The sequence below is a fragment of the Plutella xylostella genome, chromosome 14 (genome assembly GCF_932276165.1).
Source record: "Plutella xylostella chromosome 14, ilPluXylo3.1, whole genome shotgun sequence".
Classification (NCBI taxonomy): Eukaryota; Metazoa; Arthropoda; class Insecta; order Lepidoptera; family Plutellidae; genus Plutella; species Plutella xylostella.
The window spans coordinates 1293749-1318314 of NC_063994.1; the positions used below are offsets into that span (position 1 = coordinate 1293749).

A 24566-nucleotide genomic window follows, 5' to 3' on the forward strand; every position below is an offset into this window, starting at 1 on the left:
CATCATCGAACATCAAGTTTGAGCCAAATAGGAATAAAAATACTCACGTGTCACTACAACGTGACGTTCCACCCGAAGTATTGTTGGCCACAGCTATGCTAAAAGTAAAATCAGCGGATGGTACATATCATACATTAAGGGCACTTATAGATCAAGGATCACAAACATCATTAATCACAGAAAAGGCAGCGCAGGCATTGAGACTATCGAGAAGCAAATTCCACGGTATCATATCAGGAGTAGGTACTAAGGAAAGTACTTGTAAAGGTATCACCAAAATCTGTTGCTCATCAATGGACAACAATTATCAATTCGAGACCGAGGTTCTTATCATGAAATCTCTTATCAAAAATTTACCCAGTGTCTCATTTAATGAACCAGAATGGTCATTTTTAAACAATATCAAACTTGCTGATCCACAGTTTTATATAAGTCGGCCAGTCGATTTACTGCTCGGCGCTGATATATACTCTATCATTTTGTTGGAAGGAATATGCAAGCAACATGAGAACGTACCTATAGCCCAACAAACACAGCTGGGTTGGATTTTGTGCGGTCATGTTAAAACATTACAATGCAACGTAACATTATGCGATATTGACGAAATAAAAAGGTTTTGGGAAATAGAAGATATCACCGACAAATCGCAACTATCATCATCAGAAGAACAAGTTATCAATTTTTATCAAAAAACAACCCGGAGATTAGAGGACGGCAGGTATGAAGTGAGGATACCAATGAAGGAAAACTTCGAGGACAAACTCGGGACCTCCAAAAATAAAGCTGTTGCTCAATTCCGTCAATTAGAGCGAAAATTCTGTAAAAATAAACAAATGGAATCTGATTACAAAGCATTCATTCATGAGTACCTATCGCTCGGTCACATGAAACTATCAACATATGACGGCAATATGAAACCTACCTTCTTTTTGCCGCATCATTGTGTCACACGCGAAGAATCAACAACTACTAAGACTAGAGTAGTATTTAATGGGTCAGCACCTACCTCAACAGGACATAGCCTTAATGACCTTATGGAATGCGGGCCCAATCTTCAACAAGACCTTCAAACGCTTATCATTAAATGGAGGCAATATCAAATCGCGTTCACAGCCGACATAGAAAAAATGTATAGGCAAATCTGGGTGCATGAAGAAGATCAGAACCTTCAAAAGATCATATGGAGAGATTCACCAGAGCATGTACTCCAGGAATATCAACTAAGATGTGTCACCTATGGACTCCGCTCATCACCGTTTCTTGCTATGATGACACTGCGGAGATTAGCGGCAGATGAAAAAGAAATCAACCCAAACAGCATTGCAGCAGATGTCATTGAGTCCTGCTTTTACATGGACGATCTCGTGCATGGCTGTCATACAGCAGAAGAAGCTGAAGAACTGAAAGAAAACCTTATGTCGGTGCTCCAGAGTGGAGGATTTCACCTGCGCAAGTGGAAATCAAATCACTTACCTATATCAACCACATCAGAATCAGAACAAACAGAATTTGACTTTAAGCATGCAGAAACATCAAAAACTTTAGGGTTAAGTTGGAACCCCATTCAAGACTGTTTCACATTCCAATCCAAAATTGAAATATCATCAGAAGTGGTTACAAAGAGATCATTCCTATCAGACCTTTCGAAGATCTTCGATCCAATCGAATGGCTCTCCCCACTAACTACAAAATTAAAAATTATGTTCCAGCAAGTATTCATGTCACAGATTGGATGGGACGATCAACTACCAAAAGATTTAACCACAGAATGGATGGTGCTTAGAGAGGACATCATAAATATCAACTATTATCAAATACAACGATGGCTTGGTACTGTTAACGGCGACGAGATTGAGTTGCACGGCTTCTGCGACGCGTCTCTGAAAGCTTATGCGTGCGTCATCTACTGTAAAATCAAGAGAGGAGACCATGTATCAATTAACCAAGTAACTGGAAAGGCAAGACTAGTTCCTGCTAGCAGCACCAAAGAAGAAAAAGTATCATTACCTAGATTAGAGCTATGTGGCTCTCTTCTACTATCAGTTGTTATGGAGAAAGTCATACAATGTCTATCAGAAGACTATAAAATATCAGTTTACGGATGGTGCGATAGTAAAATAGTGCTAGGATGGCTGCAGGGTGAGCCAGCACGTTGGAAAACTTTCGTGGCCAATAGAGTATCAAAGGTGGTGAAGACCATCCCATCGGACTCATGGAGGTATGTGGCATCAGCAGATAATCCGGCAGACTGTGCTAGCCGAGGACAATCAGCCACAGAACTCAAGAACAACGCCCTCTGGTGGTGCGGGCCGGAATGGCTTCGAGAGTTCGAAAATACAGCCGCTCAAAAAGAAACATATCAAACCGATCAAGAAATCAAAAAGATAAAACAAGTAAACGTCACGCAGCAAGACAACAATGACGTCATCAATAAGGTCATCAAGCATTTCAGCTCCCTGAAAAAAGTTGTACGTTCAATCGCATGGTTGAAGCGTTTCGTGCAATATTTATCAAACAAACATCACAAAAAACAGCAAATTTGGAAACCTTATCTGTCCATCAGCGAACTCAGAATCAGCAAAATCATAATAATAAAGCACACACAGCAGGCTGAGTACAGCAAGGAGATAGATAAATTACAATCAGGCCAGAGTATCAGTGGAAAGAGCAAACTGCTGTGTCTTACGCCCTTTTTAGACGAGGAAGGTATCCTCAGGGTAGGGGGTAGATTGAAACACGCTAACATGCACCCCGATATGAAGCACCCGATCATCATACCAGAAAAGTGCAGATTATCGGAACTTATCATAGATCAAACACATAAACTCACATTCCACGGTGGACCTAAAATGACTACAGGAGTAATCAGACAAAAGTACTGGATTATTGGTGGTTACCGTGTTGTAAAAAAGCAAATAAGATTGTGTGTTAAGTGCAGAAAGCACTCACCATCAAAACATCAACAACTAATGGGCGACCTACCGGAGCCAAGAATCAACACCGCTCGACCGTTTTATCATACAGGTGTCGATTACACCGGCCATCTTTATGTGAAAGCTAGTAAAGGTCGAGGCACCAAAACATCAAAAGGATATGTTGCGGTATTTGTATGTATGGTGACAAAAGCCGTGCATCTCGAATTAGTTTCGGATTTATCAACATCAGCGATGCTTGCAGCCCTAAAACGCCTATCAGCAAAAAGAGGGACACCTGGGCACCTGTACAGCGATTTTGGATCCTGCTTCATTGGCGCTGACCGAAAACTGAAAGAAGAATACGAACAGATCAAAGAAACATTCGGTACAGAGTTCATGAGCGAGATAGCAGATATGAATATCGAATGGCATTTCCAAGGACCATCATGGCCATCAGCAGGAGGTTTGTGGGAGAGTCAGGTCAAACAACTGAAACATCACCTAAAGAGGGTTGTCGGCGATCAAAAACTGACATTTGAGGAGTACTCCACGTTACTCGCTCAGCTAGAAGCCTGTTTGAACAGTAGGCCCCTGTGCCCAATCACAGAAGACCCGAATGAGCTAGATTGTTTAACACCTTCACACTTTTTGGCAAGCGGTCCTTCTCTAAACGTGATTGAAACGGAAGAAGATCATAGAAGTAGATGGTATCATACTCAAAAAATATTCAACGACATCTGGAGGCGATGGAGAAATGAATATCTCACGCAGTTATCCATCAAGGGTAAATGGCGTAGCCCTCAACCAAACTTCAAGATTGGAGATATAGTTATCATAAATGACGCGAATTTGCCGGCTGGGAAGTGGCCAATGGGCCGAATCTTAGAGGTCCATCCGGGAAAGGACGGATACGTGAGGGTGGTAACTGTCAAAACGAAAAACGGCATAATAAAACGTCCTATCGTTAAATTATCAATACTGCCTGTAGAGCAAAATTATCAAACTATCAACAACCAAGCAGCAGAAAGCGATGACTCATCAAATGCTCAACGCAACTTGCCTCCCACTGAACAAAACAAAAGGCCAAAAAGAACAATTAAAAAGAAGAAACCATTCAACCTATCATTACTCGTATCAGCATTATTGTTCTTCTTCAGCCTAATATCAAACTCCGAATGTGCCTACAACTATACAAGTTTCAAAAACAATCAATCCGTCTATTTTGACAAAATATCAAACGCACAATTAATAAGAGATGAGTGGCGGCTTATCGTTTATTATGACATGAACCCATACCGAGACGGCTTGTCGACAATTACAGAGTACTTATATTACATAAACAAAGTATGTACCAAGATAAGAAGTCAGTCACACTGTGAAGAGATCATGTTACAACTGCGACACGAGTTCGGAGAAATAAAGCACTACGATGGTGTACTATCAAATCAACAGACGGTGAGGCGCCGGCGCAGACGAGGCTTAGTCAACCTCGTGGGAAACGTAGCTAATACCTTATTTGGTGTACTAGACAGCCAGTTTGCAGAAAAATATGAGAATGACATCAACCTCATCAAGCAAAATCAAAATCATTTAGTTATGTTGTGGAAAAACCAAACATCGATAGTTGAAGCAGAGTTTAACTTTATCAAAAGATCTGAGGATATTATGGATAAACATCATAAGGCGATCAATAAGAGACTGTTGAATTTAGAACAAAATCAGAATAATATTCAGAAAGACTTGAACAGCATATCATTAATCAATGACTTCACGATGTCTGCTGCTATAACCAGTAATTTAATTTCTCAAATCAAATCTATGCAAAATGACCTACTCGATACCATTACCAACATCTATCATGGGAAAATAAACTTACATCTAATAACACCTGAACAACTACAACACGAGCTCAATATCATATCATCTCATCTTACCAAGGACCTTACACTGCCTGGTGAAGACTCCAACTTAGCGAAAATTTATCATCTATTAAAAACTAGAGCAAAACTATCAAAAAACTATATCATCATTGAAATAACCATACCCTTAGTCACCAGAGACTACTACGAGATTTTAAAAATAATACCAATTCCCCATCAAATACAAAATCATAAAGTCAGCATAGTTCCAGTATCAAATTACATTGCTATCAACCTAAGAAAGGATACAATGATTCGAGTGTCTCAAAATGAATTACAGTTATGTATGGAGAGGGATCAGTCAACAATCATTTGCAACCTAAGGTCTCCAGTATATTCAATCAAGGCTGATGAAGATGTGTGTCAGAAGAAAAATAGGTCAAGTCTATGTAAAACAGCTGTCCAGCTATGCGACAACGAATGGATAGAGCTGAGTCAAATAAATACATACTTTTATTTCTGTTGCGATAAATGCCCGATTAAATTATTATGCCCAGATCAGATTACATCATTACAATTACAATCAGCTGGCATGTTTGTTGTCGGAACCGATTGTGCTATAAAATCAAAAGAGTTTACATTATATTCACACAATCAGAAATCCAACAAATTAATACTGCACTCCGAAATAGAACTACCAAAAATGGCTACTATTAATCACATGTTTAATATAACGCTGCCATTAGAGAATATCACCACAGAATCAATATCAGACCAAGAGCACCAGCAACAATTATCAGAAGTTCAGAGACAACTGGATGACATGAAGCAGAGAGTACCTCTGGTATCAAGCAGTATGAGCAATCATGACATTCATCACTACGTGGCGGTGTACGGGATAGTAGCGACCCTGGCGATCGTCGGCGCGGCGGTGGCGTGGCGGCGAGCGTGCGGCGGCAGGCAGCGCGCCCGGGCGCCGGCGGCCCCGGCAGCCCGCCCAGCGGCCCCCCGCCCGGGCTCTCCGGTCCTGGTGGGCCACTCCAGTGTGATGTGTAGTGACGACATTCGATTGCAAAATCTCTCTTATGAGTGCAGTGATAGTGGTCATAAAATTCCAGTAGTATGTGCGCGTAAAAATAAGTACAATCGATCAATGTGATTGGACAAAATCATTTTCTAAATATCATTAGATTCTATTTACATTCTGTTAATGTTAGATTCATTCTATTAAATATTATAATTTTTGGAATAACTTCTATTTAAGATGTATCAATTTCAGATCATTTACTTAGTCATTACCTTATCAGTAGATAATGTATTCAATTTTATCATTTCGTTTCAATATCATTTTCTCTCTTCTCTGAGTGGGGAAGATGTTAGAGTTAACATCTAGGCATTAGTTTGCATTTTACTTAAACGTGCGACCTACTTAGACTTAGCGACAATTGTACCTACATAATCATATTTCAGTGTTCAATATACCGTTCACACATTACGACGTCTTTTCATTATCATACGTCACGCGGCGGTTCGGCACTCACCCTATCAAACTATCAATTATCATTAACTATCAACCCCGTTGTTGTGGGCATCAATCAACCCCAACAATAATATCCTACAACAATTTATACTAGTTACTTAGTAACCCTTTCGGGTTACTAGTTTTAGTAACCCGAAAGGGACTCAGAGGGTCATCCTAAACAACTATTGCACTACGACTTTTGGGAATTCACAAAAAACCATAGTTAAAAGTCACGTATTCAACAAAACTTGTATGGTACAGCAAATTCGTTTTTTGGAGTTTTCAAAATTCGTAAAACAAATGTTGTTTAGTATGACCCTCTTCTGACTCCAGCACCTGCCCTTCCATCTCTTAGCAGAGTTTAAAACTAATAATACCTCTTTGTGTACTTATTCCAAACCCCTAACTTATTTATACGTTTTATTCCAATAATAAACAAATACGCGTCCTCAATAAGTTCCATAAATAGCAGAGTTAGCTTATTATAATATGTGGCCTATGTCCTAGAGGCTTCATAACAAGGGATATGGGGCGGCCTTGTGTCTCAGTGACACCCCTATGCACAATGTGGGGTGCACAAAGTGAAACAGTCACTCTTGTTCCTAGATGCATAGTTGAATAATTAAATCTCATGTCTACTTTCGAGCTTTACCGTGAAGTCAGTATAAAATCCCTAATCGGCCATAATATACGGATCAGAACTTTAAACCCTTGAGTTAAGTGCGAAAAACAATTCAATAATTTGAGTAGCCATGGCCGTTTAAGGGTTAATAATAATGTTCCATTTGCCTTTCGACACCAATTTTAAGTAAGAACTTATTAGGGGCGTGCGACTATTGATATATGTACCTTCTTCTTCGTCTTCAAGTGCCTCTCCACAACTGGAGGTTGGCGTTTAGCTCTGCATACTTACTATAATATCTACCTACACAAATAATATACCTAAGTAATATTCTGACAGAGTTGTAATCAGCGCAGCGCTCCGAATCAAGGAGGAATCTTCGTATTTCGTCAAGCAAAAAGCAAAAAAGACCTTCGATGACACCGAAAAAAACAAATGTATCTAACCCACGGCCCCGAGATTTAGAAGTTGCACTATAAGGTATAACGTTTGAGCAGAGCTATATATAGTGTGTGATCGTACAATTAAGTGTTACTGATATAAACAAACCTATTATTTCACCACCGTTTAAATCCTCAGTCTAACTTTAAAAGAAAAATAAAAACTCTTATACCACATGATAATTTTACCCCCTAAGTATGTACATGTTACAAGTGTTACGACTAACTAGAAGCGTCGCTGTCTGCTATCTTCTATCAATAATTGAATTTACTGTCCACTTATTGCATCAGGGACTACCCGGTACATTCAGTGCACGATTGCACTTATAAATAGCACTTTATACAGGGTGGGATATTATCAGTAATACAGGCAGTTACTATAAATTTTCTGAAAATAATTATTTCAAAAAATTATTGGTAAAATAACCCAAAGAAACTGCGCCCTGGGACAATCCTACCTGTACGTCTAGTACAGGTTTGATAGTTTGTCGAAAACAACAAAAGTTTACGTTTTCCCGCGTAGCAAGTGGCGTCCCTAGCGAAAACTTTTATGAAACTTTTGACAGATAATGTATGCAGATGACAGAAGAAAACCAATGCATAAGGCACAATACGACCAAATGGCGTAGTGGTTAGTGACCCTGACTACTGAGCCGAAGGTCCCGGGTTCAATTCCCGGCTGGGGCAGATATTTGTTTAAAGACAGATACTTGTACTCGGGTCTTGGGTGTTGATATTTATATTTATATTTAGTATCTATCTATGTATGTATTTGTGTAGATATATCAGCTGTCCGACACCCATAACACAGGTTCTGCCTAGCTTGGGGTCGGATGGCCGTGTGTGAGATGTCCCCACATATTTATTTTAATTTATTTATTTAAAAAAAAATGCTTTTTCCGTTTATTAAAATTGCAAAGCCCATAGGTACTAGAGGCACTGAGAGAAGTCAGGTATCTGTGCCTTAGACTGTACTATAAGTACCTATATGCAATGCAATATGTGTATCTTCCTCTTTTACTCAATAAGTCTCTCATTCACCCAAAGGTTGCCTGGAAGTTGCTTTTAGCGATAAGGCCGCCTATTGTGCTTACTCCTTTTGTTATTTAATGTATGTTGTGTGTTTTGTTCGATAAAGTTATATTGTATTGAATTGTATTGTATATGACAGTCATTGATGTCTCCTCGCTCGCTGAAAAACCACCCTGTATATGTAATTAACTTATTAGAACCCACTCTTAGGACACTTTGTTATAGATATAGAACATCCTTATTTAGTTAACGGATGTTGTTTTCCGCAAGGCTAGGACTGAAGGATGAAAATTGTTGATTTCACAGGGAGCTGAGGCTAAAAGCAATTTTGTGTTGAACGTCGACACCGCCTGTATTACCACGAGAACAGGTTATTGTTTGAAATGATATTTGTCACTTATGCATAATTTTGTAGAAAATACTTTAAGTTAAGTCCAGTAATACATTACCTTTGTAAATTTTACAATAAAGTAGGTACATTTATTTAACAGCACATCAGAATATTACCAATTAAAAACGTAACATTCATTAAATAGGTAATAAAACTAAAACTAAACAATAAAATGATATTAATTAACAAATATATGCGATTTACAAACTACTTGGGTAACCGAAATTATAAATGCAATAAAAGTATACATTTATAAACAAACTACTTATGTACTATGTGACAAGAAAAATAGATGCGCTAAAAATGTCCGTGCTTTTTCCTTTAATGACAGCCAGTACAGTCGCGCGCAAAACTGAAATAAGTACTTTAAAAGTCGTCGCGGTACAGGTAATGTTAAAAACGCTAAAAGCGCTCTCGAGGAAGTTGTCACATTTTCGGACATGCGATGTCGTGGCAAGTCTCTCTGCACGAAACACTTTTCCACGAGACAGTACATTTTGGGTTTATTTGGTATTTTGTGCTATTTTTAGACTGCATGTCGATATTGAATGGCCTTGTTTTGAATCTTAACATGCTGTAAACATAATACACTGCCGGGCAATGAAAAGGTTCCACTGACTGAGGCAAGCACAAAATTACTCGTACTCCTAAACGGAAAAGGCTTTGAAGTACATTTAACAAAGCATTAGGATATTACCAACTAAAAACGCTATTATTTTTATATATTTTTAATGAAATGTATGATAAGAAATGTTGTTTTCTGTCGGCATTTTTTGAGTGGAACTTTTTCTTTGCCCATGAGTGTATGATGTTGGTATGTATTAAATAGGTTTACCTATATACTCGTTAGTAGGTATATTAATATACTTACAGGGCGTTGCAAATGCGGTAGTAAGTAGAAAGGAGTGACTTAGAGGCTAATTTCGAACAACGTTTGTTCTACGAATTTGGACAATTAGTATAATAATTATACTTTTATTATTAAAAATCTTGATGTTCACGTGACTTTTCAGAATATTTTAAGTCCTATACCAAAAGAGGTTCAGAACCCGCGCAGTCACTTATGTCTATTCCTTGCTTACTATACTTATCCTTTTTTTTAGGCGAAGTCCTATTAATAATAATTATGAAGGTATATTAAATTTTAAACAACAAGTCAGTCAAGGACAGTGTCTCATTGGACAGTGTTGCCAGATGTCAATAGGAAAAAAGTTAAAAAAAAATACAAAGAAGATTACTAACTATATATATATATATATATATATATATATATATATATATATATATATATATATATACCTATATTAGCCCCCTTACTCATAGTTACAGAACGTTTTAACTAATAAACTGTTTTGTCCCTCTCTGTGAAATGTAAAACGTCTTGTAACTTTTCTATCAATAATCTTTTAAGAGTATATTTCACGATATCGATTTTATACACTCACGAGTATTGATAAAGTGCCATTTCCAAAGTGTCAACACCAAATGACCCAAAAAAAAATAACATTTAGGCCCTGTTCCACAATGTCTGGTTAGTGGCTACTTGTCAGATAAAATACATGCTGTCACTGTCAAAAAAATAATAACAGAGGGTGACAGCATGTGTTTTATCTGACAAGTAGCCACTAACCAGACATTGTGAAACAGGGCCTTAATTTAAAGTTTGATTAAAATATTTAGATTTTGAGTTGGTAATATTGTGGACAGCGTCATTGTCTTTTCCGTTTAATAGTAATTCGGTGCTATTGTCACTTGAACTATTTCATGCCTGAGAGTGTATTTTCATTTTATAAATGTACGAGATTTAACTGAAGTTATTTTTTAAATAATAATAAATAAATAATAAATATGTGGGGACATCTCACACACGGCCATCCGACCCCAAGCTAGGCAGAACCTGTGTTATGGATGTCGGACAGCTGATATATCTACAAAAATACATAGATAGATAGATACTAAATATAAATATCAACACCCAAGACCCGAGTACAAATATCTGTCTTTAAACAAATATCTGCCCCAGCCGGGAATCGAACCCGGGACCTTCGAAATAACGATCTATACCGATAATACCGTTACTTTTGAAATGTTAGTAAAAGTAATTAATTTAACTACTGGCGTGATAGGTAAGAGGCTTATAGCCAGCAGTGGGCAGACACGGGCTGATAATGATGATGATGCAACTACTATTCTTGTTTGTGTACAAATAAATCATCATATTCTATATAATTTTGGGTGCAAAACTAATTTTCCACATGGCAGCCCCGCCGGGTCAGCTGCATGTTGGCAGCCGCCACTGGGTCGCGGGGTCGACGACCTCTCCGGACACTATCTGTGCCAGCCTAGTGGCACATACGATCTATTGTTGCAATATTAGGTTCCTTGTTATACAGGGTGTTAGATTAAGGATAAGGGGGTATACATCAGGGAGTATAATTTAAAAAAATAAAAAACCGACTTCAAAAAACCACTAAAATGTAAGTAATAATTTAAGGTTTACACAAATTATATGTGACAGTACAAATATACCTAAACCTTAAATTATTACTTACATTTTAGTGGTTTTTTGAAGTCGGTTTTTTATTTTTTTAAATCATTATTTTATTTTATAGTTTTTAGTTTATTTGCAATAATTTTTAATCAAAAGTAAGATGCAAATGATACCAAAAAGTCCTACTAATCAATACGAATCATTCAAGCCTAAACACGAGGTAGTTGCTATATACCGTTGAGGAGTTCCCTTGACTGCCTTCCGTTTCCATCATCAGATCAGCTCAAGGTCACCATCATATTTTATTGTTATAAGAACTATATTTACGTTCTTAATTTCATTAGAATCGGTTAATATGTGTCCAAAATGGAAATTCATACCCTGTTTTTACCCCTTTACCCACCCTTAGGGTTGAGATAAAATTCTGAAAAAAAATGGGACCACCTGGAAGCTCAACCCAATACAACAAAAAAAGAATTTTCAAAATCGGTTCATAAACGGCGGAGTTATCGGTGAACATACATAAAAAAAAATATAAAAAAAATATCCCGACGAATTGAGAACCTCCTCCTTTTTTTGAAGTCGGTTAAAAAATAAACCACGTTTAATCTAGAAACAAGTCAATCTCAATTACTTTATCGTAGAAACTAATATCGGAAATGCTGTGAGGCCTGTGAGTATACAGAATGTCTCATTGTGATGCCAAATGAAGTGGAAGTACCTAAGTATATTAATGATATTTTAATGAAAAAAGACTTTATTTTTATTCTCTGGACAAACTGAATATAAAGAGAAGTTTGATAATAGCCCAAAAACACATTGAAAACCATACAGTTTTATCCCTAAACAATCCTATGAAAAATATTCTTGCTGAAGTTTTTTAAAACAGCAGTAGGTCGACCTGCACCGGCAGACAGATAAAAACAAACTAGAATGCAATACGAATAGAGTATCAAATTGAAATCACCTAATGCCTTTTCCATCACGCGATGTGCCCCGAGTTTTGTATATTCTATAGAAAATCCGAATAACATTCGCTTGAAATTTGAAACTGATGTCGGTGCCTCCAAAAAATAGCACAAATATTCGGAGTTTGTCTTTTTTGATGACATAAAAAATTTGACGCAGCATGAGATTGTTTGAATTTGGTTTTTTTTCTCAGTTTAAACTACTAAGGGCTGATTTTTTAATGGTCAGATAAGGGTTATCTGATGAATAACAGTGATGCTGTGGTGTCTGAATGTTTGTATTAGACAGTGACAGCGCCAAATTTATTCCTCAGATATCGTTTATTATACCATTGAAAAATCACCCCTAAACCATACTTTTTTTAGCCTACGCTTTTGCTACGGAAACCGTAGCGCTACGCCGCACCGTAGCACTCGTAGCGCTACGTAGTACGTAGCGTTACGACTTCTCGTAATACGATTTTTCTGTAAATAGTAAATAAATTATAACTGTATTATAACGAAGACACACTAAGGGCTATGACCTCTTGCTCTGGCATTATACTGTCAGAGCAAGAGACAAACTATTTAATTTTATTTAACTTTGTTGTGCAAGACGCCCTAAGAAGAGACACTTTGACAGATTTTCAAGCAAGTAATTTAAGTAATTTAACATGTTCTTTATCTACACTTCGAGCCCTATGTCCCTGATTAGGGATCCCAGGACCTGATGATGATGATGAACATGTTCTTACGGCGAAGCAAAAAATAGTCTACTATTTTAGATGTGTAACCTAAACCAGCGATACAGCCTGCAACCCTCTACTCACAGCAAAAAACGGATAACCCACTTGCTAGTCACCTCCGACTACCTTCAGGGATGGCAGATTCCCAATAAACTGGTTGGTAGTAAATAAAAAAAACACCAAATGAGGCGTACTCTCTGATAAAAAAAAACGAGGCACAGATAATAGCGACTTTGTACCGTATAATGAGCAGTGTAAAGTACACTTTGTGCTGGCATATGATAGCTGCATCTTAGTTTGCGTAATAACGGCTACTTCCTCGGCTAGGAGATGAGAAAACGCATAAAAGCTCTTTGAGCTATCTTCTTTCATTCAACGTGGAAATTCCCACTATTTTTGCTCATTTATATAAACATAAATAGATTTTAAATTGCTACTTTGGTCAAGAAAGCTGTGGTTTGTTAGTCTATACAATATTTATAATCGTGAGAGTCATGATAACATGTCATTCGATGTTGATGCAGCATAAGTCATGTGAGTGTACGACATTTCAACCAAAATTATTTATTTATTTATTAAAGTGTACATATTATATATAGGTTTTACAATTAATGTCCCACAAAACTAATTTTGGTGCTCATTATAAAAGTGTTTATGGAAAATTCCAGAATCATCTGTTCAAACCATGGAAGTAATAATACAACAGGAATGCGCACTCACCAAAATGATGCAAACAAAAATAGACCTAACGAATTCACCTTAAGATTTATATTTGAAGTGAAAGAGGCCGCGAGCCGATAGAGAGGGTTACCACAGAGCCCTTCCTCTCTTTCTTACAATTGCTAGGATTTAGTTGTGTAAACTTTAGTAGATTTTGTACGAAGAGAGCTATGCAAAAAAAATATTAAATTAACTCATAGACTACTGTATATCATATCATTTTCAAAAACAAATGTATAATAAATCATTATAAACATGTAATTTTAATGAAATATTTGGATTTGTATGAATAATAATTTCATAAAAAATATTGGTAGTTTTTCTAAATACTTTACGACAAGACCGAAGTTGTCAAGATGACGGATGACATTATTTATACTGTTGTGAGAGACGTTATGGTTAGGGTGACCATTCATTCGTACTTTTGAATCACTTTCCATTAATTAGGACCTGTTTCATTCAACTTTTTGTTTTATTTAAACCTAAGTATCATTAGGTATTATTGTGGCTGTTATCTTATAAGGCTGGTAAAGAGTTATGAGCTGTGATATTGAACATTTTTATTCTCTTTGGTTGAAACTTTAACCTTGCGGAGCGTATTGAAGGACAGATTTAATTTAATTTAATAAGGTACCTACCTTACCCCACAGAAAATAGAATAGAATAGTAACGTGTAAATAAAGAAGATCCAATAAATACTTACATTGTATTATACTTATTATAAAAATGTGTGTTGTTTGATTTCGCTCATCTTATTATTTACGTCAATCCTAACTCTCTAATTAAAACCATTCCATCTAATGTCGTACCGGCGCTAGTGTCGCGAACGGTCTAGTTTTATTGAGCTCCACTAAAATTAATCGTTTATTGTTACAAACAATAGTGTTTCGATATTGTTTTCAAACCTAAAGATACATTTATGTGAACAATAAATAGTGTAGTGTTAGTAGACTCAAAAGAGGAAGTTTACATGTGAAATTACACAATATTTCTCGGACAGACCGGCTGTTCGAAACAGTGTTAAAAAACCAGTGATAATTGCCAATTATAGTGACGAATATACCTAATGCGAATAGTGTAAGCTGGGATTAAAAGGTTAAAAGCCGTTGAAAGAACTTTTAAACAGTAACATACTGATAATTTGATATAAAAACATTCTTCCTGGCAACCAAAACAATCGCCAGAACAGTGCTAAAAATCAACCGCAAACCGTGTATTATCAAGAAAGCAATCGCAGTAAGCTGAACTTTAAATATTTTACTGAAATATACCAATTTAAAAAGAAAAATATTAATCAAAAATTGCAATATCATTCCCATGTAAACAAAAGCACGACATCTATTAACGAGTAGCAGAACTAAGAACTAACACCATTGACTGAGGTGTCAAAGTACCTGCTGGTTCTGCTATCTCCCAACAGAGGGCGCTCCGAAAATAGAGTCGATTATAGAGTCGATTATAGAGACAACCAAAGACAACTTAGCAATAAGTGTAGAGTCGCATGTAGAGACTTTTGTAGAACCAAACAGTGGAAGAAAGAGTCATAACGGGAACGAATAATTATAAATCAGCAAAATGGAGCAAAATATATTAGATGCTATCAGTAAACTGCAAATACAATTCGAAGAAAAATTAGATGATCTTGAAAATAAAATTATTAACAGCGAACGCAACGTGACAAGCAACATAAACGATAACATAGATGGCAAGTTTAACAGACTAAATGATGAAATAGAAGATTTGAGAAAGGAAAGTGTAGAGCAAGAAAAACGAATCGATATTATTGAAAAATCTATCAGAATGAGGAATCTGGTGTTATTTGGAGTGACTGAGGAAGAAAGATCTTATATGGAGCTGGAAACCCTCCTAATTGAAATAATAAATAGCAAGCTTGAAATCGAAGTGGGTAAGAATGAAATTGAATTTGTGAAAAGAATTGGCAAAAAAACCAACAAAGCCCGACCAATTGTATTCGGCCTGACTACACTTGGAAAAAAAATACAAATTCTCCAAAATAAAAAGAAACTTCAAGGTACCAACTGTTACATAAAGGAAGATTTTCCGAAAAAAGTTCAGGAGTTGCGTAAATCTCTGCAACCTTTACTAGAAAAAGAGATTGAACAGGGCAATAGAGCTATTATAAAATATGACAAGTTGGTCGTCCTAGGCAAACAAAAAAGACAACTGTCTCAAAGCCCATCGCCACCGAGTAGTAATGAGAAGCAAAACCAATGCTCTATTCAATCACAAAATTTGGAGAAAAATATACTGAAGGAACCGAAAAATAAGAAAATAAAACATAATGAATTTCAGCCCAAAAGCCCGCGACAGAATAATATAAAGCAATATACCACACCCAATTTTAAATCACAATCTATAACAAAACCGGATAAAACAGTGGCCAAATCGCCACTAGGAGAAAGATAGGACCACAAAAAAGATGGCAAACAAAATGCAAACGTTTAGCAATCAGAACCCCGAGCAACACATCCAAATAAGTATGTAGAGATACACACCTCAAACAAAAATAATACCAAAAATATGTATATCGGCACAATAAATGTAAGAACTTTAAAAGACGACGAAAGAATAAGAGAGTTATGTATGTCTCTAAATGAAATTGAATGGGATATTATGGGTATCTCAGAAGTTAGAAGAGAGCAAGAAAAACTAACAGAATTGCAAAACGGATGCATACTCTATCACTCTGGCTGTCATAAAGGAGTGGGTGGCGTAGGTTTTATTATAAACCGAACCTTGAAATCCTACATAGAGAACTACACGACCATATCAAATAGGGTTATAGCAATTGATATTAAGATAGAGCAAAGAATAATAAGAGTTATACAAGTGTACGCTCCAACGGCATCAAATGGCACAAATGAGGAAGTTGAAGAATTCTACTCTCAAGTAAATGCTGCATTTCCTGAAAGCAATTCTACCGAGGTCTATGTTATAGGCGATTTTAACAGCCAAATTGGTAAAAGGCAGGAATTTGAGGAACATATAATGGGTCCATACTACTATGGCAAACGTAATGAAAGGGGAGAACGGTTTATTATGTTCTGTCAGGAGCATGGACTGAAAATCGCAAATAGCTTATTTAAAGCAAGAAAAGGACGAATGTGGTCATGGATGTCAAGCGACGGAGTTACTCGAAATCAAATTGACTACATAGTTGGTAATAAACTAAACACCATGAAGAATTTCAAAGTCCTAAGCAAATTTGGCATACATTCGGATCATAGACCAGTTGTCGCATGCATCTCTACTGGAAAAATCTTAAGAAAAAGACCTATAATGAATAAACAGATAGATTATATACCCCAATACAAGCATAAAGAAATGATAGAAGAGATATCATTCGAGAAAACAAACTTCACCCCTCAGGAAATGTACGATAAACTGGAGAATACTCTACAAAACATACAAAACGAATTAAAAACACTACATAAAAAATCTTCTTCAATTTTGTCTCTACAAACAAGACAGATCATATCTCAAAGAGATAAACTCAAGTGGAAGGTAAAGAAAACCGAAGAAGAAAGAAATAATTTTAGTAAAATACAAAAAAGAGCCAGGCAAATGATAAGAAAAGATATTAACGACTACACTAACAAAATGATAGAGCAAATAATGGGAACATCTGGATCAATCAAAGATATTGAGAAAAAAAAGTCATTAGGAAAAGATATGATACCAACCCTAGAGGATAATAAAGGTACCAATACAACGACTAGAAAGGAAATATTGAATATCGCTACAATGTTCTACAGGAAACTTTATGATTCGGAAGAAACTATAAAAAACATTGCTTCCGAAACACAGGAACAAACTCTACCTTTCTTAAAATCAGAAATAAGGAATGCTATTAATAAATAATAATAATAAATATTTATTTGATAAACAGTTTAGTTTGTTACACAAAATTCTTAACTAGTTGATTAATACTAAAGTAATATGTAAGAATGTGTTATAAACATACCCCCTTATTCATAGAGAAGCCACAAAACGTTTCAACCAATACACTGTTCTGTCCCTCTCCGACAAAGAACAATTTGTTCTTTGACAGAGAGGGACAAAACAGTTCACTAGCTAAAACGCACTGTAACTTTTCTATGAATAAGGGGGATAGCATCTGATGCTGAACTAGGTTTATGGCCTGTATTTCAGCATTCAGCGCCTCTATCCTCAGTAATCTTAAATAATATTAGACATCTGTTAACGCAAAGTAGAGAAACGTAACGAACATAAACATGATTTGATCAAGCTTAATTACCTAGTTAAATAATTAATTCCTATAAATATATTAATAAAATAAGTATGTGGTGAGTCCTCTCGATGTGTAAATATGTAAGTGTGTGAGTGTGTGTGAGAGGGTGTGTAATAGTTAAAGATGTGGATTCCTGTATTTACCTAGTTTATTATTAATTATAAAACGATTGTTAAGTCGTGTTTATTGTTGAATAACCAATAAGTCTTCAGTCTCGTCATAAGTTAGACTCTGTATCCAAGGAGTTATAGTTTTTTTAACAGCTATAATATTCATTGGGTAGATATTAAGAATTTTATTAATTTTATTGTATATATGTGTACCTAGAAAATTGAAAAATCTGTGAATGAACATAGTCTTGGGTTTGAAAGAGCTTCTGCATACCGTAAACCACCTACGCCTCGAGAGGATTTTAGGATTGTATTGCAACATTGAGTGTTGTTTCAGTATAATACTACACAAAAACAGCTGCCGTACAGTAAAAACCTGACAATATTCATAGAGAAGCTTGGTTGGATAGATAATCGGTTTAAAACTGCAGATCTTAAGTATAGCTCTTTGCGACACTTCCAGCTGTTTGAGTGTAGTTTTAGGTGCACCCCCCCAAGAAGAAATGCAGTATGAAATCAGTGACTGACAGAGGGCATAATAAATCTGCTTCAGCGTATGACGAGGAACCACATGTCTCAAGTTTTTAAAGACATATATAAGTTTTCTCACTTTTTTGCTTAAATTAAAAATATGTTGCTTGAAGCTTAGGTTACTATCAATGATAACGCCCAAATATTTGATGAATGATACGCGTTCTAAAGGTTTGCATTGGCAATTATAATCGGAAGATGGGTCGCTCTGACAGTCATGTGCAATTAATTTAAGGTCTTGTGAACAATTTCGTATTGAAAAAGCTAAATACTTAGTTTTTTCGCTGTTTAGGGTGAGGATGTTATCTTTTAGCCAATTCCTAACTGTATTTAGACCATTTTGTGCAAGTAGGTATGTCTCATTCCATGATTTAGCGGTGAAGATAAGAGCAGTATCATCTGCGTAAGAAATGATTTTGCCATGAAATGAGTCAAGGCATAGGAGATCATTAATGTATATGAGAAAAAGGGTAGGCCCCAAGATACTACCTTGCGGGACACCATACGTCACGGAAAGATTGGTACTAGTGTGAGATCCTACCTTAACACATTGTGATCTACCTGTTAAGTAATCAGAAAATAGGGCTAGCTGCGTACCTCTGACACCTATTTTCTGCAATTTATAGATAAGGATAGGGACAGACACCGTATCAAAGGCCTTGGCCAAATCTAAAAATATTGCAATGCATTTTTTACCCTCGTCTAATTTCTGTGCTATAAAATTTGTGAGAGTACTTACAGCATCATCCGTAGATTTGCCTTTCCTAAAACCAAACTGATTATCTGATATAATGTTTTTGTCCTCTAGGTATTTAATTAGTCTCGAATTTATAATTTTTTCCAATAATTTGATATAGATGGTAAGATCGATATTGGCCTGTAGTTTAAAATATGGTTTCTGTCACCTCCCTTATGTATTGGGGAAATTTGGGACCTTTTTAAGGCATATGGGAATATTCCATTTGCTAAGCACATATTAAATATGTATGTAAGGTGTGGCACAAGTTGATGTCTAAAATCCTTTAATAATTTATTAGTAATACCATCATGTCCTACTGAGCATTTATTTTTAAGCGTTAGTATTAAACTATTAACTTCCTCTTCATCTGTGTCAATTAGTACAAATGAGTCGTTAGGAGATAATATAGTAGATTTTTTTATATTATTGATATGGGGTTGTGAAGATGTGATTTTGTTTGCCAATGTTTCACCCACAGAAGAAAAATATTTATTAATGTAATCAACAGATTTCTGGGGATTATCTTTAAGTGTCAGTAACTCCTTAGGAAAATTTATAACTTTAGATGTATTTGTAATATTCTTAATGGTATCCCACAGCTGTTTACTATCGTTACCTGCCTTTTGAATAAGTTCTCTTTCGTAACTACGTTTAACTTTTTTTAGAATTTTACAGCAGAAATTTCTATAACGGATATACGTTGATTTTATAATTAAGTCATCTGGACTGGCTTTAGATTTTTTATGTAGCTTGTCTCTGTTTCGCATACAGCGTAACAGCCCAGGCGTGATCCACGGTTTAATTATCTTTTTACGACATGATAAGGGAACTATTGCGGTGTTATTTTCCAGAGCCGTTTTTAATGAATTAATGAAACAATCCATAGCTGCATTGCATTCCGTGAGATTATAAAGATGGTCGAAATTGATTTTGTTAATGGAGTCGCTCAGTCCTTCTTGGTCAATAACAAGGCGGTTTGAGGATGCATAGTGTCGGGATTGTGGCTTTTTCAAACATAGAATGACGGTTTTGTGATCCGTAATAGTAGATTGTGGGACTATAGTGATGGATGGAAAAGTAGATTTCAGAAGCGCATGATCTATACATGTCCCACTATCATCGCGAGTAACTAAATAGTGGGTAGGTGACAGCCCATGATACGCCGTAAGTGTCAGATATTGTTCAACGGAGGAATTTGGACTTTCTGAGATTAGGTCAAGGTTAAGGTCACCGACCAGGGATATATTTTTGAAATTTGATATTTTTTCCAATGTTTGGTTGAGCGAGAGCAAAAACGGGCTTACATTTTTATATGAAGGTGAACGATAAACCGCTAATATTGCTGTGTCATTGCGTTCAATTTTTATTAGTAGGCTGTTACAGTTTTGAAGTAGCGGTTCTTCAACGGTAAAGGATAGTTCATCCTTAATATAGATAATAACTCCATCATTTTGCAGTGGATTGTTTGTGCTTGCGAAGGAACAATATCCATTAATAGTAGGTATAGAAGTGACACATGACAACCAACACTCTGTTAGGATAAGTATATCACATTCAATTCCTAGTCTGTTTAAAAATATATCAAAATCTGCAAAGTTTTTGTTTATACTCCTAATGTTTTGAGTTAAAACCGATAGCGTTACTTGTGATGGATATATTTTTTTACATTGTTCGACATCGCATTCACATGATTCCGTTATAGAGCAGTCATCAATATCATTGGAAACTTTATATATATTTATAACTGTTTACAATGCGGTATAAGTGATCCTGTTGATTGATTTTTGTAGTAGGTATATATAAATACGGCAATAGCTAAGATGTAGTTACGCTTTATGGAGCTGAGGTGTACTTTATTGCAAGAATCCACTCTGAGTATTTGTTTGTATGTGTAAAGTGTCAATTGTTTTGTGAAAAAGAAGTAATTATGAGTTACATATTTTAAATCATGCATAAGAATGAAAAGAGTACAATGTATCAGTAGATCAATGACATAATAAGTATAGCACTCTAGGACCGCTCTAAAAAACTATTCTTCCGTAGGTTTTCAATATCTGTTTCCGAGGCAATTTTCATATGTGGAGACTTTTCATCTTTCCTTAGGTATATAATACCATGTGAAGACCAGCAGAATGCATAGTTGTGTTGTTTCTGAAAAGATCTCGCCAGATAGAAGAGTCTTTGAGCCCGTGTTGTAAGTAATTCTGATATAAAAACTGGTTTTACGGGTCCCTGTATCAAAAAGTGTCCAGTGTTCAGTTTTTCACCGATTTTCTTAGTTTTATTAAAGGCTTTCACGTTTTCTAGGACAGTTTCCTTTTGAATCACTGTTGTGAATTCGACAAGAATTGGATTTGAGGCATCTTTTGACCTAATTCTGTAAATATCCTTCACACAGCTCTGATTCATGTCTACGTTAATGGAGTTTCCAAAATTTTGTATTAGACTACAAAGATCCTTTTTTGTTTCACCAGTTTTTTTGGGGAGGTTTCGTATTTCGATTCCCGTAGATTTCGACTTGCGCTCGAGGTACTCAATTTTATCTTCAAGGAAGTATATTGCCTCTTTATCTTTCTTCCTTTCCGACTCAAGCTCAGAAATCTTAACCAGAAACTCATCATATTTGCTTGACATCAGTTCTACGCTGAGAGTTAATTCATTATTTTGTTCTTTCAAGTTTGATATGGTCGTTTGTAGACGCTCAAAACGCGCATCTTGATCTCGCGCAAAAGCATTGAACATTTCCTTCATGACGTCAATGATGTTTGAGTCAGAATGATCGAACTTCCTCTTTTTTCTCTCGGTTACCGTGTCCAACAAGAGCCGGAGATCCGGTGCAGAGTCATAGTGTTGGACGCTTATACTCGCTGGGGGGTCGCAACTTTCACGCTCCGCAGCGCCTTGGTTAGCGGGCTGAGCCGGCGCGGGAAGCGACCGCGGTGGGGATCTATTTATTGGCATGTCGATGTCGCTAAACAAATCAACCGAAAAGTACCAGGGATGTAGATAGCCAGAAGAGTTCGATCAACGCACGTGTCAATGTAATATGGTCGCGATCGACGATTTCATACGTTTTTGCTTTCCGTCCACCGTACTAAGACCTCTCACCGGTGCTGTGATTCGTCTCTGTCTGTTGCGTGTGATTTTTACTAATTGTGTTTCACTTACGCACAAAAAACAGGATCGAAGTGTAGTACTATGCCCGTTGATGACAATACTTGTATGAATGAACAGCGCGAACTCCGTTTCTGACCACTCTTGTTATTTTATGGTCTCCTATTATATCACTTAGAATTAATTTACGAAAACTTTGATTTTTCTAATAATATTTAAATAAAGGTTTCCCTAAAATGCGACTGAACTGATCAGAGATCCGAGGGGAAGGAAGTACTATTAGTAATTTGAAGAACAAAAAAGCAACGGGATCCGACAAGATTACTAATGAAACCCTTAAATGTTACATGGAAGAACTAATAGAACCGATTCAAGTAATTTTCAATAATATTCTAACTACAGGAAAAATACCAAAGCAATGGAATGTATCAACGATAACTTTACTACACAAGAAGGGCAGTCGCCGAGATATTAATCAGTATAGGCCAATCACCCTTTCCTCTTGTCTCTACAAGCTCTTTATGACACTGCTTAAAAACAGAATCCACAAAAAAATCGAGGAAAACCAACCGGTAGACCAGGCAGGATTTCGAAAAGGATTCTCGACAACGGATCACTTGCACTCCTTAAATATGCTAATAGAGAAATATACAGAATGGAAAAAGCCACTATACATTTGTTTTATAGATTTCACCAAAGCATTTGATAGCATTAGTCACGAATATCTACAAAGATCCTTATTACAACAAGGTATAGACACAAAATATATTCAACTGCTCGGTGAGATATACAGCAACGGTAGCGCAAGAATAAAGTTAGAGTCCGAAGGTCCTATATTCCCATTGAAGAGAGGAGTGAAACAGGGAGACCCTGTCTCCCCAATTTTATTTAATTGCCTGCTTGAAGAAACCTTTCGAGCAGTAGATTGGACAAAGAAAGGAATTCTTATCAATGGATACAGGATGACAGCTTTAAGATTTGCGGATGATATTGTTTTTCTTGCTGAAACATCCCATGACCTACAAAATACAATTTCCGAGTTTCAACTAGCACTTACTGAGTCTGGTCTGCAACTTAATGAATCAAAAACCAAAATTATGACAAACTACACACAGATACCAGTGATAGCTAACGGGAAACAACTGGAATATGTCGAAGATTACGTCTACTTGGGCCAAGTTATCTCATTTCAAAATCGTTTAGATAAAGAGATCGACAGAAGAGTGAACATGGGATGGAAAAAGTATTGGTCACTGAAGTACATTTTTAAGTCAAACCTCCACATATCTATTAAAAGAAAGGTATTTAATATGTGCGTTCTACCAACTATGACATACGGAGCTCAGACTTGGTCAACAACCAAAAAACAAAGAACGAAACTGCTAGTGAACCAACGAGCAATGGAACGCAGCATGCTGGGTATAAAGTTGAAGGATAGAATCGAAAATGAAGAAATAAGGCACCAGACAAAGATTCAGGACATCATCACCACAATAGACAAACTGAAGTGGCAATGGGCGGGTCACGTAATGAGAATTAAAGACCAGAGATGGACTAAACTAACTACTGAGTGGATACCTAGAGACGGTAGGCGAGGAGTCGGGAGACCACTCATGAGATGGTCTGATGAGTTACGAGCATTCCATCCGCTGTGGTGGAGATTTGCCCATAATAGAGCTGCGTGGAACAAGATGGCAAAAATATTCATTGCTCAAAATCGTTGCAAAATGATCAATCACCCAGACAAGCCTGGTCAGCTAGGGTGATACAGACCACACCTCACTGAAATTTTTGAGTAAGTGAGAGGCCTCACCTGTCCTTATAAGGACTTTTAATAAGATGACATTTGGAATATAAATTAAACATCATTTTTTTGCTTGTGTTGCTTGGTCTGACATTATTATTATTTTTTATTTATTTTGAAAATTAAATTATTATTTCTGATATCAATTCTATAAGTACTTATAATGTTAATTTTATGTTATTGTATAACTAAATGAACTGTAGGAATTTTATTGATTTTTGTTTAATTTTATTGTAATTTAATGTCAGCAAAAAATATAAATTTATATAATTCTTAAAAAATGCATGAATAATTATAAAGTGAATTTAAT

General features: G+C 36.3%; 2 protein-coding genes across 2 annotated transcripts in view; both read right to left on the reverse strand.

Annotated features, from left to right (window-relative positions):
• Positions 1 to 24566, reverse strand: part of LOC105386690 (protein piccolo) — a 49583-nt gene that overhangs the window by 15569 nt on the left and 9448 nt on the right. The gene's annotated exons all lie outside the window — the stretch shown is intronic.
• On the reverse strand, positions 18566 to 22724 carry LOC105384911. Its single transcript, XM_038121956.2, has 2 exons — positions 22507 to 22724; positions 18566 to 22309 (listed from the first exon to the last, which is right to left on the reverse strand). The coding sequence occupies exon 2, from the start codon at positions 22297 to 22299 to the stop codon at positions 21349 to 21351; it is 951 nt and encodes a 316-aa protein (XP_037977884.1). The 5' UTR covers positions 22300 to 22309; positions 22507 to 22724; the 3' UTR covers positions 18566 to 21348.

Coding starts and splice junctions, on each gene's coding strand:
- LOC105384911 (XM_038121956.2), bottom strand. CDS start 22,299: ATGCCAATAAATAGATCCCCACCGCGGTCGCTTCCCGCGCCGGCTCAG.